Source organism: Pholis gunnellus (assembly GCF_910591455.1).
Source record: "Pholis gunnellus genome assembly, chromosome: 4".
Lineage (NCBI taxonomy): Eukaryota > Metazoa > Chordata > Actinopteri > Perciformes > Pholidae > Pholis > Pholis gunnellus.
The window spans coordinates 6,075,775-6,095,788 of record NC_136530.1 but is presented as its reverse complement, the minus strand read 5'-3'; the positions used below and the strand labels follow the sequence as shown (position 1 = coordinate 6,095,788).

Below are 20,014 nucleotides of genomic sequence, written 5' to 3'. Positions count from 1 at the left end.
ACCCCACCTCCCCCCCCTGCAACACACACACACACACACACACGCACACACACAGAGGCACACATTCATGCGTACACGTATAGGCCCTCGAGGCAGTGGGAGGTCACAGTGCTCCATGCCGCCTGGCAGTGGTGTACGAGGATGTGTGGGAGACTTGCAGCAGAGACAAACTGTGATGCAGAATGTGTGCATGTGCTAGTGTGGGCACGCATGCTGGCAAGAGTGCTCATGTGCATGTTTTGGTACGGAGAATTAAAAAATGTGACAGGGCTCGGTGGGGGGGGGGGGGGTATTAGAGAGAGAGAGAGCTTGCTAAATGGACAGTGGGGATGGTAGAAGAGGAGGAGTGACTTGGCACGTCATGTTTTTTGCGGGTTCCACCGAGGCGTGTTTTTGGCGCGGTGGCTGCCTTCACGCTGATGATGCAATTTCACCGCCTGCCTGGCAGTCGCAGTCGGCACATGTTCTGCTGCCACCGCCGGCCAGGTCCTTATCTGAGTGTGTCTTGCGGTTCGCCATGGACCTCAGGGTCCAACTTAAGGGATCGGGGTACCACAAAGCCTGTTACAGAAAACAGCTAGCTGCCACTCTCACTTCTCACTCACTCCAGGGCCAACTGTAGCCCGTCGTCTTCCTCGGCGCTGCCATGGTAATTTGATTCTATAGGTCTGACGACGGCAAAGCCAATATATTGTGGTGGTGTGGAAGTAGAGGAATGGCGGGGTGGTGCATGGTGGGTAATGGATAACGGAAGCAGAGAGTGAGCAGGCATAGGACGTAACCACATGTTTCAGTGTGGCTCTGTCGGGTTGGGCCTAGCTGTTTGTGGTTCCCATCTAAAACTAAGCAGGAAGCCGCATTGGAAAAATACAGAGCAATTCCTCCTCACAGTTATCGCCCAGAAATAAAGAGGATCTACTGGTGGAGACATTACAGCCATGTTTGTCTCTGTATTCTATCAGCTGTGATGTGAAGTCACAAAGGAAATTCCTCTGGTGAGAGCAATACCAATACTTTCACTGCTGTGGCTCATCTGGGGTCTTTCTCGCTCTCAAATACAAAACTTTTACTCAGAAAATCCTCCTGTTCTTTCCCCCTCTCCAGCACGCAAGTAACCGCAAGTAACCCCTCCTCCTCCTCCCTCTCTACGCCATCCCTTCCTCTTCCATGTCTGCAGAGTACGATGTGATCACAGCTGTGGAGTATGGTCGTCAACATGGCTCTCTTCCCCGACTGTGTGAGGATAGGGACCCTCACTCACACGTAGAAAAATGTGTTGCCTTCCTGTGTGCGTGTGTGTGTGAGTGTGTGTGTGTGTGTGTGCGTGGGGGCAGGCGTGTGTTCATGCATGTGTGTGTTTATGCTGCGGTGGGGCTGTGCCACTTCCCACAGAAAGAAAACACATGAGAACATCACCACCGCCTCACTCTCTCTCTCTCTCTCTCTCTCTCTCTCTCTGCCACTGCACTTCTCGCCATTCTCTCTCAACCCCTTCCCTCTTTTCTTCTCGTTCTTAAAGGTGCAGAGACAAAGTAGTCATGTGTAGAGAATATAATCACATGCTGCTCTCTGACCGCACCTCATCCGACCAAGCTTCAAGATGCACCACCACAATGCAGTCTTCAGTATGAGTTCTTTATGTCAAGGGAGACGGGTCAAAGAAATCTGTGTCGATCCGTTTTTTTGAGGCGTGTCAGATTTTGCAAACAGAGACACATCATCTACTCATGTAATCCCTCATGTTTTGGTTTTTACTTCAATTCAAGAATGGCGCTTACACTGACACGTTGGCCATTTTGCAACACTTTGTGTCATTTTGTGTCAAGTTTGTTTTAGCAGTTGGGAGAATTTGATTGTCTTTGCCGTATCTTCTCACCACAAAACTCGAAATTGTCGGCCGGTGGCCTCACAGTGCGATCCAGCAGCAACCGCTTTGGAATGACGACCAAAGATTTTACCACGTTTCTCTTCAACGTCAACTCGCACGGTGGATGAAGAGCATTGAGGCCGCGTTCATACAGACACAAGCAGCTTGTGATTAAGCCAACTCCTTGTCGCTCCCAACTCGGCAAATAACGACGCTTGGTCTGTGGCCCTCGGCTTCTAACACCTGGGCAACAAAATTGCATTCCGAGGGAAATGTATTGTCACCCAGGTTACGTTTGTTTTCGGGGTGTCATAAATTGGTTTCGAACCAAAGCGGTTGGATGGGTCATACAAACACTCAGGAGGCTGCTCTCTGTGTCCAGTATGAAATGAAAAGTTATGTTAAACGTTTAAAGTTACGTTAGTAACTTAACTTACGAGACAAATGTATTTATTCAAGCCAAACCCTGATCTTTTGATAACCCTCGGCAATACGTTTTGCTGCCTAACAAACAGTTTTGTAACGTTAACCATGTGTTAAAAACTGTGATGGAATCCAGGAGGACACATGATTGAGAATGCAGTATGCTGTATGGCAACATAATTTGTAGGAGTCAGGGTGGGAAACAACATTAACCCACCAACGCAGCCCAATGCATGTTGTTTTTTTTAATGCAGTGGTGTTTTTAATCTAAACGCCTGGTTAATAAGGCCTCATCGCTCTTGGGTTCAAGGTTCGATTGATGGTAAGGTGGCTTTATCAGCTGATAAATCTGAAGTAACTGCACAAACAAGTTGAAAAGAAAAAGAGGACAATGTCACACAGAACCCTTTTACCCATTAAGGCTTTTGTGTTGTGGAACAGTGTTTTTAAAGTTTGACCCGACTTTGAACATTTTTACGAGGCGGCCCAGAGTGAAAGATATAGGTGATGGATTTTTCTTATTATTGCTTTCATGTGTGGCTGCAACCTGTATCTGCAGAGGAGGTGCACAAAAGCAAACGAGTGCCAACGCTTTCGTTCTTTTCTTTGTGTCTCTAATTATGCCAGCGCTGAAGAGCACAGTGTTTCTTCATCACAGCAGAGGCCGGCAGTAGCCGCTGGGTGTCAGATGGATGAAGCAAAGCGAGGGGGGTTTGGGAGGGTTCGGGAGGGTGCCGGGTGTTTGGGAATGGCGCAGACAAACTTGGTCACCAAGTGGAATGACGCAAATCAAAACAGACAAACAGACAGGAAGGCAGGCGGACAGACATAACAGCTGGTAGGTAGGCACGCAGACAGACAGAAGAGCAGACAGACAGGTTCATTTTTGGGATAACAGAGCGCTTGAAGTTATGTAAGCGGGGGCTTAGAGCTTCGAAAATGTTTCAGCAGGAGTAGATGTTTATCGAGGCTGTGTTGTGCAGATGGATTTTTTTTATTTTATTTACTGCTGTATACAATTTCCTACATGCTCACTGCTTTGTTTGGTCTTTGCTGAGATATGTACTTTTTGCAATTACAATGTAAACACCATAAGCGGAGCATTATTCACACCAAGCAACCAAACAAGACCTGTTTGTTTGTGGAAGCATGATTTCAATTCAGTGACCGAAAGGCAGCCAAGGACGTTAACTTTGGCTGAATGAACTATAGAGTGACGTCTTGCTGCAGCTTCCTGTGTGAATTTAACATGTGAGACGGGATTAGCATCAATGATTTTGCCACATGAGCATTATCCCCTTTTGTCTCCCCTTCTCTGTTACACGCAAACAGATAAACTACCTCCAACCTATTGACAGTGACACTATCAGTGACATAAAGACAGATTCGAGAATTCTCCATAATGCATTTTAAAGTGCCATTTCTCCTCTCTAAGTCAAGATGTCAAGGAGGAGGAGGAGAGGAAAGATGGACTGCGAGTGAAGAAGAAGAAGAAGAAGAAGAGAAGAGGCGGATCAAGGGGCCACTGCGAGTCAAGGCTGACTCATAGGGATTGTAGGGCGGAGGTTTCATTGCTGTCTTGTGTTTGGTTGTTTCTGGGTTGTGCGTTTCTCTTTTTACTGGCCCTGGAAAAGCTCCTCCACCACACACACACGCAGACACACACATAACCTATACACACATGCAGGCTCTGGGGACGCTTCCTGAGGCAGGTGCCGAGAAATGGGCTGAGAAAGGCATCCATTCGCTCTGCGCTGAATTATTCAACCTGTGATTAATTACAATTTGGCCTCACAAAGGCAGGGGCTGGGGGAATTCCTCTGTTGGTCTGGACTGCAACTTATTGTGTTTTTCCTTCCCGTGCAGGCCGACGTCGGGGCGGAGCAGAGCAGAGACCTAACAGGGGTACTGGATGCCTGCACGTCTAAAGTGGACCCTCACTGCTGGAGCGATTGCATAACATGACAGTCTTTAATGGGGAAGGACTGCACTCTGCGGACTGAAACAGGGCAACAAGAGTTTAGCACACAATTCAGTGTATAGACATGTGGCCAGAAATGGCTTAGTGGTTCCTGGCTTTGCAATAACTACATTGCTTAGCCTGAGTGAAAGCAAGGCCACCCAAAAGAGAAAATGACAGAGAAAGAGAAGCAGGAAACGACAGCACTCGCTTACCTCCGGGTTCCTCCCCAAATAGTTATGGGTTGCCAAAGTAAGGACATGTAATCATGGTTTTTCTTTTATATATCCCACATTAATCCCTTTGTTACCCTGATCCAGGGTAAATGATATCAGAGAAAGATATGCTGCTGCAAGGCGTGGTCTCTATTACTTGAAATTGTTTTACAGTTATTACATATCATCACTATTATTACCTTGAGCTTTTGACGTCAAACATGTATTTAATTTATCAGATGAATTAGAAGTTTTTATAGTTCACCTCAGCCATGTGGCATTAAGCCAGTCTGGAAAAGTATCATTTTAAGTGTCTTTACTGCTCTTTGTGAAAAGTCGTGACAAGTTATCTTCGCTGTTGCGATATAGTCTCATTATTAGACTTTAGCACACTGCTTTTTCTTAATTTGTATACTTCCGTTTGCACTTCCATGTACTGTGTACACTATATGTACTCTGTGTACACTATATGTACTTACTTGCGCAGTGCGATAATTTCAACAGGACAGTTTTGGCAGCATGGCTGTTAAGCACTCACCGGAAATGACAATTTTACCGCTTCTTCTTCCTTTTAATTGCAAGTTGCAACCAGACAGAGCATTACCGCCAACTTACATTTGTACAGCGCGGTGTTCACCGGAGCAACCGCTGCAGCTTCCTCGCCCACCATTTGCTCAAGTTTGGTGTTCTTCTGCTACGTAGCCAAGATGGCGACGACTGAGGGGGCGAAGTGACTTGGGTTCCACACACAGTTTTTATAATGTTACGTTGAATGTTTGGAGTACACCATCCAGGTACTCTTAGTACACTGCATTTTGCTGTACTTGTCAGTGTGAACGCACTTATGCACTCAAAGTGCTGTCAAAATGTTAGCGATGCGATAAAATAACTAAACCTTTTCAAAATATGTGACCATCTCCAAATATGTGACCTATTCCAATGCTATGCTATCTCATAAAAAACTGTCAAAAAACCCACTATGCACTAAATACATTACAACAATTCATTTTTTTTCCCATTACTTTTGTATATATACGGATCATATTTGGTTCAATAACAACCCTGATGATGTCCTCAGGGTCATCTCGGCCTGAAGGCTTTATTGTTTCTAACAGAGGGCCTAGATTTCAAACTGGAGCTGTTGGGATTGAAAGAGGGTATGAAGGGTCTAATGAAAGATGCTATTTAGTTGCATTATGGGAAATGTAGGATGTAGGTTTTTGGAACTTGTCCCATACTATGGAATACATTTAGAATATCTCTGCTGTTTCAATTTTCATCATTCTTTTTTAAATCTGTCTCTAGTGAGCTCCCCAACTTTATAGAATTGCAATAAAAAATCGTTGGCGGACCCCTTTAATTACAAATATAGAGCACTAAATAATTGATTGAAGTATTAACCACCTAAAACCCCCTTGCATTCTCCAGATCTGGTTCCTTTAGCCAGCACTGTATCATACACTGATCTCTGTGAGCAGTAAACTGGCCTGATAAGGGAGCATGCTATAGGATATTAAAAGTTAAAGATCACAAGCACGTCCTGCCTTTAGGCCAGGTTGACAAACACCATAAACTTGTCTCACTTTTAGGATCTCGTAGCTAATCATAGATGCTATTATACAGCACACTGGGTGATATGGAACAACCAGTGTGCCACCTCTCTACAGCTGCTTTGTAATTGGAGTCGGAGGTGTAAGAGTGCCAGGGAAAGTGGGTTGCCCTCGGGTCATTGGGGTGTCAGAGTTGGAATGAATAATAATAACCAATCCCCTTTTAGCTAACAATCAGCCAAAGATCTCATCAGGATGTGGCTCTGTGCGAGACGTGAAATGTACAGTAGAAGCTGCGCTCCGACTGTGAGGCGATCGCTCTCTTTGCAGAACAGTGAGTCTATGACTTGGCACTGGAGACTGCTGCTTAAGCCTCTTTCTTGTTAACCAAGAACGCCCTTGGTTAACTCATCGCTTCTGGAGCCACATCAAAACCGTCCATTTTTTTTTCTTTTAATAAAATAAATAACTGAAGATCATGCCCTTTGCAGCTCAGAAAGCAGATTGAGTGAAGTAAACCTCAGAGCTGTTTGTGTGTTTGGTTGTACTCTGACCAGACTACAATCATGATTATCCGTCAGTTTGAGTCAAATAATTGTGGAAAAAAAAGGTGCGTAAACTTTGACCTCAGTCAGTGATTATCATCCGGCAAACACCCACTGATATAAACCAAAATCAATAAGGGTTTCAGAGGCCCAGTCCTCATACCATTTTGACAGCACTCACACCAGTGATGCTTATTAGTAAACATTTTTTGCTCCTTTTACTTTAAGCATGGGTCAAAAGTTGGTGAACACTATTTTTTTGCCTGTGTCTGATGACCTGTATAGATGAGCCACATCAAGATCAGGGTCTGAGCCAAGTGTGTAAACTGGGTAGCTTGATGAAGAGGTTTGAAGGGACCCGTGAGTAGAAAACGACCTGACTCACAGCCCCATATGTCCTGTGAAAGGAGCTTTAGGGTTGTAATGGGTCTCAAACAGATTGTCTTTATGTTTGGAAATGTGTGGTTGTCCTGGTGTAAATGGTCACCATTAGATCACACAGAACCCCGTGGTATGAGAAAGTCATTTCTACCTGCTGTTCAATGCATGCTAATTTAGAACAGTGGGTTAAATCAGAATCAGAAAGGTGCGTTCAGACTGGATTTAAAGTTCTAAATTCAAAAGCGTTGGTGCACGCAAATAGATGCATATTATACTGGGCAACGCTGGTGAAGACACGCGTGCTCGCTTAATTGCTTTACCTCTACAATTCCTGAGGAGATGAGACGAAAAGGTCAGTTTTGAGATCAGTCTCAGGATGAGCTGTCAGTCAAACACATGAACACTCTGCACACGGTCGTAGGTTTAGAGCTAGCCACAGCTAACATCTGTTCAACTGGCACATTGGCTGTTTCAAGCAAATACAAAGTGTTTTGCCAAGACAAGCAATACATTTTACAATACATATAGACAAGAACATTGATATTTGACAATTCTGTAAAACCCCAGATTAATGCCAAAGTTTAAAAAGATTATTTATTTTGACAATATCTTTGTTTCTTCATCCTTATGTTTGTGTTTTAAATTAAATTGCCTTTGTTGGATTATTAGTCATTGGAATTACGAATTATGATCTCTGGATTAACATCTTTTCCTTTTTCTTCTGTTGTCAGGTAAACCAGTTGAACTATACAATATTAAAAGATTATATTTGGAACTGCTGCCTTTGTTCATCTGTCTTTCCAGACAAGCAATTGAGTTGGTAATAATCCTTGAACCACACTATCCTAAGGAGAACTCATTATTCCTTCAAACTAAATATTCTTCTGACACCAGCTGAGGATTTCTTGGGGCCATAGACTGCTCTAATGCCGGAAACATACCAGGCAGCGTCAAAGTGCAGTTTCATTTTTTCTACTGCCAGGAGGCATGCGCATGCATTTCAGGCAGGTATAAATTGTTTGTAACACAGGTCAACCTGTCACAGGAGTCGCAGAACTCTATTTTCTGATTGGCTCTCTGGTCACAAATCGCCGCAGATTCTTAACGACCGAACTTTGCCACTGCTCTGGTGTGTTTTCATTATAGTGTTACTACCGAATGTCTTTTTTCTTTTACATTCAATTCTTCTTACCAGGTTTCGAATGAAGCTTTGAATGTCTGTCTTCATCAGCCTAAATCAACCTCCTTTAATAAATGTAACTCGTCATTGCGTGCCTCCTTCTCTCCTTCTCGCTGCAGCAAGCGGGAGAGCAAACTGATTTTTGACCGCAGTGAAAATGTAGTTCTTAAAAGGCTAAACGCCAACAAATATGGTTTGAAGCACAATATTATGTTCAACCAACCACAATTCAACAATGCTTTGCAGCCACCACTGTAATCTAATTATATGAATATTATAATACTAACAATATTAGCGTAGCCTAATCTTTATTTTATCTGCAACTGTGCAGAAATACCGGAGCAGCGTTCAAATAATGATTCAGAATTTGAATGTCAGCATTATGAATGAAGCCTTGGACTATTCGGTACAGCCCTAACATCTAAAAAATAGAATTTGTCCGTTGACTTTATACGTTTTCTTAAGCTCATAAGGTGCAGCACTTATTTCGGGGTCATGACAAAACAATAGCCTACTTGTTACATCAAGACCAAATCACACATATGGGAAATAATGCCTTCCAAAAAGCATGTGTGCAAACATTTTAAAAATGACAGTAATGTCCTCATTGGTGTGAGTCAAAGTAAAAAATCGAATTGGAGCCTCAGTCCTGGAATGTCTTTTTAGGGGGGAAAAAACATTAGGACTATTGCCAGCCTCCCAAAAAGAGCTGGCTGTAGTCCGTTTAGAGTAGAGCCCTTTACCCGGCATGCCTTTCCCCATCTTCCCCCCTTCTCTCCTCATGTTTCTGAGGTCAGTAAACAAGAAGTGTGTGTTTCCCTTTAAGGAGCCCCCACCGTTTGCACAGCGGAGGGAGGAGCAGCAGGTCTGCGGAACAGCGGCTGAGGAGGGGAAAAAAAAATCCAACAGGACGGTTTCAAGTCCCCCCAATAGAAACTGTGCCTGATTTGTGGCCAATGTTGGAGATGTAAAAAAAAAAGAAAAAGAAAAAAAAAGAGAAAGAGAGGGAGGGAGAGGAGAGAGAAGGAGGAGGGAGGGGGAGGAGAAGGGGGGAGGAGGGGGGGAGGAAAAACACTAAAGGGGTAGCTATGGAGATGGAGCGTTTTCCTGGCTGCTTTCTTTGACAGGTGTTGAGTGGGGCAAAAGTCTTAAAACAGAATCCAGCATGTACGCCAAAGGTAAAGGAGCTGTCGTCCCTTCCGATAGCCAAGCGAGAGAAAAGTAAGTGAATTACGCGCTATACGTGAGGACTTTACCTGCTTATCATAGAGGCGAGGGGGGCATTGGAGGGGAGTCCAACTTTCTAAACTAGGTAGTGTAATTTAAAAGCAGTGTACTGTACGAAAGTGCGCTCCTCCGTGCGGGGTTTCCACCTTAGAGGTGCGTCTCTTAAACTTTAGTTTCCCTTCATTTTACCTCCTGTTTGCACTTTTTGTTGCACGGGATATTTACTAATATTGTGCATTCGTGCAACGCGCGCACACTTCTTGCAACATTTCGGGCTGCAACAATGTATTTAATGTTGCGATACAACACGCTTTCTGCAGCGTTGGAAGAAGGAGATGAAGCGCCCTTTTTATTTTGGGGGTTTGTTGCTGTTTTAATTCGTTTCTTTGTAAAAACACGTTTCTGTGAAGGGTGGAGGTGCTGGTCCCTGCTCGCTCGTCCTCTCGTAAACTTTCGGAGGATATGAAGCTGCCGGCTGGTTGAATTATTTCGTGTTTTAGAAATAGAAACGGGCAGCTCGCTCGGGCTTATTTAGCTGTGTGCTCTCAGGCGTGAAGCCGGGGCGCAATCAAACCTGGCGATGAAGGGAAAAGTTTTGTCCCGTTCAGCAGCCAGACAGCGGTGGTAAACTTTTTTTTTTTTTTTTAGCATCAGCTCACGCGACTGGGGCAGACATGCTGCCACGAGCATCAAGCTGTTAATATTACAGACTTCTATTACAAGACCAGCCGGTGATTGTAGTATCGCATGTTATTCTTCATGTGTGTGGAAATAACGTAGACAATAAATGTCTCTGTTGGGTGATTTCAGATGCGGTGGAACTTCATCATTATAGCTCGATTTTGTGTTAAGTGTCCTTTTTATTTTTCACTTAAAAGCACATTCACCAGTGCACGGATTACTGCTTTTGTATAAAAGATGGAAAAGAAAAGCCAATGCAACTTTTAAATGTCACTGTCCCTTGTAGAATGAAGCTGCTCTGCTCTTTATTTCGACGGCATGCCTAGAATACTCCTGCATGGGGCCATTCAAAGATGTGGACCTTTCCTTTGCATCCCTGCGCTTCAGATCAGCCTTCCATCACCTTTTGCTATTTTTAAGCACTAAACAGTCTGAGGGTTAGAGGAGTGAGCAGGCATCCCTGCTGAGATGCAATTGTAATCCAGAAAACACTGTCAGGTCCTGAGAGGCTGTGCAGATCCACAGCACCTCATCCATCTGTAATAGAAACAAAATTTCTTCAGAGACTCTCTTGTATTTTTTGATGCATTGCCGTGTCACATTCAATTGATTAAGCTTTCTAGAGATGTGGCCTCACTCATGTGCTTAGTGTAAGCTTCCTCGAATACGACTTTGCACACTTCTGGTGCCACGAGCGTTTAATTTCACTCTGAATTCACATCCGATTATTGGAAAATTGAGCAGCTCCTTGTGTGTGTGTTTGTGTCTGTGCGGAGTGAATCCTAAATGAAAACAGTCCCATGTGGCTGGATGAACAGCAGGCAGAGTGACCTTTGAACCAATATGATGCTTTAATATTGCATATGAACCATCAGCAGACGTTGGGCTGCTTCTACACCTGTTTGTGTAGCGTTGCTTCCTTACTTTTTTTTTTTTTTTTTTACAACTCATTGAAAGCAGTGGATAATTTAAATGCTGTGTGTGTCTTTTTTTTAAAAAATAGACAGCTTTTAGTTGCTTGTTCAGGGAGTGTGGATTATGTTCCATGTGTTATTGGGAGTGAAATCAGTGCAGAGGCAGCATGTATTTCAAATGAAAGTGTAGGAGGAGGATTAATAATTTAACCTATAAGAAATCTTTTGGGAGCTGGGGATGATGAATGCGTCTGTTTTTAAGGCTGCGTGTGAATAACAAAACTCTTGTTTGTTTGTTTGCATTCATTTCATACATCAGAAACTCCACAGTAAATCTCCTATTCTTTAAACCCATGTACATATTTAGTTAAGCCTGTGTGTGGGTTTGCCCTCCTGCACGACACAGGCCTATCGGTATTGTCCACACATAATGGACGTCGCTTGCCCTCTCCCCTCACCTGTCTTGTCACCCTAACCTGCCCCGCAGGGCCAACACATGTTCCCTTGTAAATGTGGAGCTCACAACAGCTGCCTCGATGCATCACTGAATTAGCTCATATTCATATTTACATATTCATATGTCCCTTTACATATTCAGATACTAAAAAGAGGGCGCCCCAGCCTTGACTCACTCTTAAGGGATGACACAAGTATCACAGCTGCAGCTCTTGCTAAGAGGATTGATTATCAAGTCATACACTTTATTAAATAAACTATAAGTTGGTAATATACTATCTATCTTGGCTTCATAAAGTGAGGTTGGCATCAGTCTGGTCATGTTCAAATTACAGAAGAAAATAGTTTTTCTTGTGTTCCACAGAATGTTTTTAACCCATAATGTATGAATGCGTGCCTGTTTAAGATTATTATTGTCCTTTTTAAACTAAGTCGCGCCATATTGCAGTTAGAATATACACACAAGTTTGAAAAGTAGAGACTGGAGGTAAATGTAATTTGTCCAGAGCAGCGTGAGAGCAACCCGACAACACAAAGGTGTGTGCAGGGCATGTGAGCTGCTACGAGGAAGAAGTTGCAGACGGGGATTTTGTGTATTTCCTGCAATGACTTTTCTTTTCTAAAAACCTGTCATACACATAACAGCATTTCAAACATACTTTATTACCCCATTTGGTTTCAGTTAGCAACCTGGTGTCGTTAAGAGCGACGGCCAGCTGCGGAAGCTTTTCAGGGAAATTGTGGATTAACCTGAGAGTTTCAGAACAGCCAAAAGAAACATGTTCTTCATAATCATTTTTAATCACTTTCTCGTTTAACCCTGAGAGAAAAAGAGTGGAACTTTTAAACAAGTTCTAGCAGCAGTGATGAAGGCCTGCAACTGCTGCGATGTTGTCGGTGTTTCTGCGGTGTGTTTGATCAGCTCCTGGTGTTACGACCGTCCTGTGATGATGATTTGTTGATTTGAGTGGGGAGTTGCCAGACTTGGAACAGTTCCTGCATGTGATCTGGTGTTGACAGATGTGCAGTCTGAAACTTAAAGAACTTCATAAGAACAAGCAAATGCTCCTCTGTAGTTCAGCATGTACCTCTGTGTTAATAGTACTGAACGCCTCAGTTATCAGCCACCTGAAGAGTTTACAGTAGTTTTAAGAAAATGTTACAAGCTCAGTCGTGCGTGTGTGTGTGTGTGTGTGTGTTTTTCTTTCTTTCCAAAGCCTTGACACCAAGGCTTGAATTTAACCTGTTCAGAAATGCAACATAAAACACATGTACATTGCACGATTAATGTGGATTCCTCCATGCAGCCAAGGACTCGCCATACAATCGCTGCCTGGTTTCACTGTCTTAAGTTCATCGGCAGCCGAGTGAAGTGTTTTCTTTTGCACATCCTTGAGAAACATTATTGTGATCAGACATTTTGTGGAAAGAAAACGTTGATAATAATAATGATATTATTAATAAAAGCAGAGGAAGACCTGGTGCCCTTGTGACCAAAGAAATTAATTACTCTCCACACTTTATTTTCCCCAGCGTTTTATTTAATTTAATTTGAACAGGGGTACAGCAGCTTCACTATTGATGTCACCTTATTATTTAGTAACTGGAGCCTCTTTGAAACATGCACTGATGAATCCAGCTTCCTAATTAAAGCTGCCATTCACAAAAAAAAAACCCATTTAATAGCTGGAGCAAACATCTCATTTTTTAAAAGCACGTTCTTAATTTTCCAAAATAATTCTGCTCCCTGCGTTTATTTTCTAATCTTCCGTGTTTGTTTACAGACAGTTTTGTGCGATTTCAAGTGTTGATGGATTTGTTTGGGAAAGGAACTTCAAGAACTTCAAGTTAATCAGTTTGTTTTAAACACGGGGTTCTTTACATCCTCCACTCCTCCTCTGGCTCCTCCCACCTATTTACATGCAGTTTAATGGGGATCTTCAGGTCTGAATGCATGGTTTTGATACTACACAGATGGCTCTGCCATCTGCATTTTACCCTTTTGAAAGGAGCATAAAGAGCTACGCGCTAACACTGGCAGAAACATTGCACTAAAAGTAAAGAAACCCTTGATTTACCCTCGGCACCCTTTGGCTGACTGCTTTCATTCAGACATGTCAACAGTCAATTAATGCTGCCTTTCGTCAGCTGCTTTGGGTGCATCCGAACAAATTTGTTAGTTTTCTCACTTGAAATAAAGGAGACAGTATAAATATTGAGGCTCCGTGCCTGAAGTTGTTAATCAGTTTGGCGACAGAGCACACAGAAGAGAAGTGTGTGTGTGTGTGTGTGTGTGTGTCTTTTATTACAGAGAAAAGCTGCTGCCTCAACAGACAACAGGTACTTAAGAAAGACTTCATGTGTTCCTGAGGATGAACACAGAAAACAAATGATTTAATCAGATTATTGAGGTTAAAGTTACCTCATATCACTGTCCTCATTAACCGCTGTGGGAGAAGAGGTGATAACAAAACTATGTCAGCGATGTCAATATGATCTCTCATCACACACCGTTAAGGATCCGTCTGCTCTGCCTCTTTTATTAAAAAACTGAAAACGAGCAAGTCATCCGTCGGTTAAACTCTTGAGGTTAGAGGACGTTCACAGGTGAGCGTGTCGATAGGTAGCCGTCACGGAGTCGAGCTCGCTGCTGGTAGAAAGTGAGAGGACTAAATGTTTGTGTGTGTCAGTGTGGATTAACCCATGGCTAAAGCCAAGCGTGTTTACACGCCTGCTGACACTGATTTGTTTTGACAAAGGAAATGCCATAACAAAGCCAAGCAAATATAAACCGTGTGTGCGGTGGGAATAAGCTTTAGTGAAACAGCTTCACAGTATTACAGGTGTCTCTAACCGGCATCCAATCTCTCATTCGCCTTCAAGGGGGAAACATCACTGCAACCACACCCGTTCACCACTAACAGTGTCAGATCTATTCTGCTTTCATACGATGTTTATAAATATTTAATATTTAGGAAATAATATTTTGTGTTTTTTTTTTTTTTATCCAGCTACGCTTTGTGCTACATTCGGTGCCCCTCTGAATACATAAATGATGCATGCTGTCCATGTTTAGTCTTTTGTTAAAGATTGTGTATGAAAGTGTGTGCCGTAACGAGCCCCGCTGAACCCTCCTCCTCCATCACTTCCTCCGTTCATACCTTACCTCACCCTGCCCTCGCTGCTGAATTATTGAAACGACGACATGAAAGTTAATTTGCTAACTGTCTGTGCTTTAGCTGGCTAAACTAAGCCGAGATGCCCTTGTCTCTGGAGGCGAGCGAAGGAAAAGGGAGGGCTGGATGGGGCAGCCTGGGGCTAAATGTCAGGTGTGTTTCCTGGGGACGAGGCAGTGGGAGAGATCTCCTTGATGTGTGGACATTGAGCAAAGCACTAGTTAGGCCGCACAAGGTTAGGGCCGGGAAGGGGAAGAAGATCGCAAAAAGGTGCATTAGATCCCCTCCAAGTTGCTTTTTACGGTTTATTTCTATTTGAATGTAAAGTCACTCAGCAGCTTTACATCATGAGCCGTGACATTAAGTCAGCAGTCAAAAGTGCAGGTTAAATGACAGGATCTTCTTCTCGTTATGTAATTTGAATCAGAATACGTTATCGTTAAATTTCATCTGCGGACGACTTCAGCCGAGGAAGGAGGCGCGTGAAATTTGTTGCAGAGGAAACGCGAGCCGTGGAGTGGGCTGCGTGGTTGTGGTTTGTCTTGTAAGCATCTCATCTTTTATTCCTGAGTGACATGTGTAACTAGTGCAGAGTTCACAGAGAAAGGAATTCAGGTTTACAGTATCCAGGGAGGAAAGAGTTGAGGCCCTGACCTTCAGTTTCCCTCTGACACAGCTCTCCTCTACACCCCCCCCATGACTCCTTTATCTACCTGGTCTTCCTCGGGCTTTGCTCCATCAGCTCGCAAAAAAAAAAAGTCTCCTCCTTCACCGAGCTACACTTACTGCTTCTGACAAAAGGTGTCCCCCGAAGCCTGGTTTGAATGAGTGTTTTTAAATAATGCATTACAGCCGGGGCAGGTGCCCATCACTCGGGCATATAGAGCCCCTGAGATCACACCAGGGGACTGCCATGAAAATTTCAGTGCATTGCTGCAATGCTCATGGGAATGTCTGTTCGATCCTGTACAGTGCGGACGGGGTATATAGGAGCTGATGCCTGCCGCTGGGTATTTCCTGAACTGCTCAGGCTCACGGTTACTTCAGTGAACGACCAAAAAACACAAAGCCGAACATTTTAAATCCTATTTTTGTTCTCTTAATGGCTGCGAGCAAACCATACAAATATATATATTTTTTTTCTTCTAGATCTGAACACTAAAAATAGCAAATGCAAGTATCGTTTGACTGGAGAAGTTTCGATATTATCCACACTCACACACTTTTACAGTTTTTGAGTTTGTTTTACTCGCTAAAATACATCCAAACAGTGTTTTCATGTTCAAGGATGGCGCCCCCTTCATTCCTATAAAAGTTGCTCTCTGGGCGTATCCTCGTAAAAACAATCTGCGTGTTTGGGCCGATAGAGCGTGCACACGTGAGTCCTCCAACCGAGCCAGGTGAAAGCATGGGAGTCCATGACTTACGCGGGCCGAGCCAGAAATGTTAGTGGACCAAATGGAATAAATTCTGATAATAAAAAGATCTGTTTTGGGGGGTTGTGACACAAAAAAAACGTCATACCCGCTACTTTTCCCCAAAAAAATGATTAGGGGTACATCCCATTATTATTCTAGAAGTTGCAATACCCCATGCGGCCACTACACTAAAATTGAGAGAAAACTCCTCTATGTAAAATTTACAGTTAATATTCTCCCTAAAACACCAATCAAAGATATGGCAGAAATAGATAGTGCTCTTTTTTATTTAATATTCATACTTTCTTTTGACTGTTTAATGTTTTTTATACAGCGTTTATTATGAAAAGCTCGATAAGCTTTTTCATTATAATATGTAATTTGCCGATTGGATGTAAATGTACATAAAGAATGGACATCACGCTCACTTTCACAGACAGAAAATGTTCTTTTCACATTTTCAGACAACACGTAATTAAACGTGACAGACACTGATCAGTTTCACTTAACGATACCAGGAGAGTCACTCCATTTGAGATCAATATTAAAAATTTACAACAAGCAGTTTGCTCCTTCTTGTGACTTCTCACAATCCGTTTTCTGCTCACCGGACCTTTTAGTGGTGACGCCTCTTTAATGAAACACTGACATACACGCTGTAATTAAAAACTCTGTCAAACTATAAATCCTCTTTTTTTTTTCAGGGTGTTGACACTACGTAACTGAAATGGGTGTTGATTCAGTTGTATCTGATGTAAGAATGAGAAACAGAAGATGCGATAGCATCTAGTGTCTAATGCTAGTTGAAACTGGTTTGGACCAGCTGTAGCAGATCATTTTCTTTCAGCAGAGGGTTGTCAGGACATTGCAGTGAAATTCAGTGGTATCTTTGAGGAGATAATGAATCAGGTTGCTCAACTCTGGCTCATTATTGATTCATTCAGTATCAACTCAAACATCATACCTCTGTGTCTGCTCTGGCCTTGATGCATGTGATCAGCATAAAAACAGTCGCCCTCCGTACACGAAAAAGCACGTCCACTTTGTGTCAGACACGGAGACGGTTGCATTCAGATGATTTTGGGCTGTGATGTCTGTCCAGACTGGTCAGAGTGAGAGGTCCATGTGTGTCTTTCTGCAGCTTCATGTGTAGTCCCATGAGGACTCGGCAATATATACTGAATATCCGAGATGATCCTGATGGGTTTAGTTGCAGACGCAGAAGAATAAGAGGACAACATTGTCGTTATTAAGTTGTTCCTCGATTGAGTCTTGAGTCGGGGCCCAGCTGCTGTAGACTTGATCCCTTCTTGTCTCACCGGGGATGAGCGTTGGCAGCAGAGTTAAGGCAAAGATGGTGACAAGTAACAAGGATGAGTCCGCTGTGGAGACAAAGAGAGAGTCGTGATCTGGTCCCCCCCAAAAAAATCACACAGTGTGAAATGTAAATGGTTCAGTTTTAGTGGATCGGGTTCAGAGCAACTTTCTGCCCTTTTTATGCTTCTTCAGTTAAGACATGCCTTTGTTCAACATTTGGGAAATACACGTATTTGCTGAGGAAATACCACCCTGATACCTTTACGTCAACAGGACACTGTTAGCTTAGCTTAGCTTAGCATAAAGTCTCAAAACCGCTCTGTCTGAAGATAACCAAATGCAACTACCAGCACCTCTTAAGCTCATTAATTAAGAATTTAAAAAACGCTTGTTTAAGTCATTTTAAACACTGAAGTGTAAAAACAGACCCATTGTGCGTTTGCGAGGGGTTATGTATTGGACCATTTCTTAGCCGGGAGCAGTGACTTCATGGAGTCTGCTCATCTTGTTGCCAGGCAACCAGACTTTTACTTGCTATGTGAAAACATTACATTAACTCTTTGTATCAACAAATTACACAGAAAAATTTAAAAACTGGCACAACTTGTCATATAACAGTCAATTGAAAAGACATTATTAGTTATAAATAATAATTATTTCTCTTTGCATGACTGAAGTGTTCAAGTGGCCAATCGAGTACACTCGGCATTATTCTCCTGTCAATGACAGTTTCCACCGTTGATACATGCTGTGCTGTATTTAGCCATTTCAAGGAGGAAAGCGCCGTTTTTGATAAAGACATTTTTTTTTTTGCTAACACTAAATCAAAGGCCTGTTTTTAGATATGAACCCACTGAGAGTCAGTGATGTTGGTGTTTTAGCGCAATGTTTGTTTGTTGCAGTGTCTCAATTCGGAATCCTCCGTTACACTTCCATGTAGTACGCTGTGTACACTATGTACTTCTTTGCGCGAGGTGGACAATACGCTGCCCGTCTCAGCCATTTTCACAAGTTTGGTGGTCCGTCCCCTTTAGCTTCGTAGCCAAGACGGCAACGATTGAGGGTGAGAAGTGTTTTCCGCCTTCCACACTCAACATTGTGACCGTTGTGAGTACACCATCCGGGCACTGCATTTTGCCATACTTATACTTATGCACTCAGAATAGCAAGTGTAAGTACGCAAGAATGCAAATTGAGAGATAGAGCTTTTGACTCAACTCTTGTCAGTATGTGAGATTTAACTCCATTTAGATGCTCATATTGCTCTTCTGTATGTCTGCCGGTTATCTGTTACAACTTGATAAGCCAATATATGTTTAATGACTATGTTTCTGTGAGTTTGTTTAAGTAATATTTGTTATATATATCTATATCTATATAGATATAGATATAGATATAGATATAGATATATATAGATATATATCTGATGCATAAATCGGCATCAACATATGTGTGACACCTAAAAATAACAGGAATCCAACAAGCAGCCTGGTGAATCCGACTTCAGCCATGCCTGAGGATATTTTTCGTGTCCTCTGTCCGTGTTTCCCTCGGAGTCTACACTGTCTTGTTTTCAGCCTCTGTGCCTCAACAGCAGAGTTCCTAAAACCACAGGGATATGGCCGAGTGCCACGGAGGCTCTTTAGCCCAGAGCTGCAGAGCTTTACATCACACATTTACAACCCCTCCACAGTGTATAAGATCCCCAAACTGTGAAATCTTCTTTATCCAAGCGCCATCTAAAATGACACCGTGATGATTTTCTGCCAGTTGTGCACATGTGTGGGACTTACGTTGACGGGCTACTTGGAATGAAGCAAGTGTGGCACATTTTAAGGACAAAGAAAGAGCTTGACCTTGTGTTTTATTAATTGTGAAAAAATCTTTCAAATGAGTGCTGTTTTTGAGAGTCTGAGGAAGTGTAAACAATGTGATACCTCGACACTGACACCTTTCTCTCTCTCTCTTTCTCTGTTTTCCAGGTTAGCTTTATATGTGTATGAGTATTTGCTGCATGTCGGCGCACAGAAATCAGCACAGACCTTCCTGTCAGAGGTAAGACGTTCTTTCAGTTTGACTTCCTGTTTGTAAAGCGTGAGTGTGGTTCCCCCTCTATTGTATGACCAGGAATGGAATTCACATTATAAGTTGCTCTGGGTTCAAGCAGCTGTTGTGCAATCTCACTGAAAATCTAAGACAATATTAAGACATCATGAGCCCAAGACTTGTTATTTTAATTGTTTTTATTTACTGCTGCTGAGCAACAGCAATGTTCTTTTGAGTGTTTATTAATTTGGGACAATGTAAACATGGCACCGGTTGGGCTACTAAATATGATTACCCGCCCTTCATTATTAGCTCTAATTTGTCATCATAAACATTACTTAATTAGAGCAGTTTGACATATTGTGAGCACATGTTGCTCATTTGAGAAGCAAAAAGCCAGTCCCTGCTAAGTTAAATCAAGTTTACCTTTTAATATTTGAACCAAACACGACCATGTGACGCAGGTCTGCTGTACTGATTAGTCTCATTTTAGGCCCCTGAACTGTTGAAGAGGTAATGTCTCTAATGTGTTGCATCCTCTTCCTTAATGGACATCCTTCCTGCTAATGGTCCCGTGTCCAGGCCGTCTCCTGTACAACACGTCTCCTGCCCCACTGGCTTTATCCAGCTCCACTTAATACACTCCCCAACGCTGAGA

At 42.9% G+C, this 20,014-nt stretch overlaps 1 protein-coding gene across 3 annotated transcripts in view; it reads left to right on the top strand.

The window, feature by feature from the left end:
• The first annotated feature begins 9,213 nt into the window (after positions 1–9,213).
• Positions 9,214–20,014, top strand: part of ssbp4 (single stranded DNA binding protein 4) — an 85,550-nt gene continuing 74,749 nt past the window's right edge. For all 3 annotated transcript variants that reach the window (XM_079158306.1, XM_079158310.1, XM_079158307.1), the window contains exons 1-2: positions 9,214–9,342; positions 19,293–19,365. In XM_079158306.1, the coding sequence (XP_079014432.1) occupies positions 9,287–9,342; positions 19,293–19,365 (129 nt within the window). In that variant the 5' untranslated portion in view covers positions 9,214–9,286. The remainder of the gene's footprint in view (positions 9,343–19,292; positions 19,366–20,014) is intronic.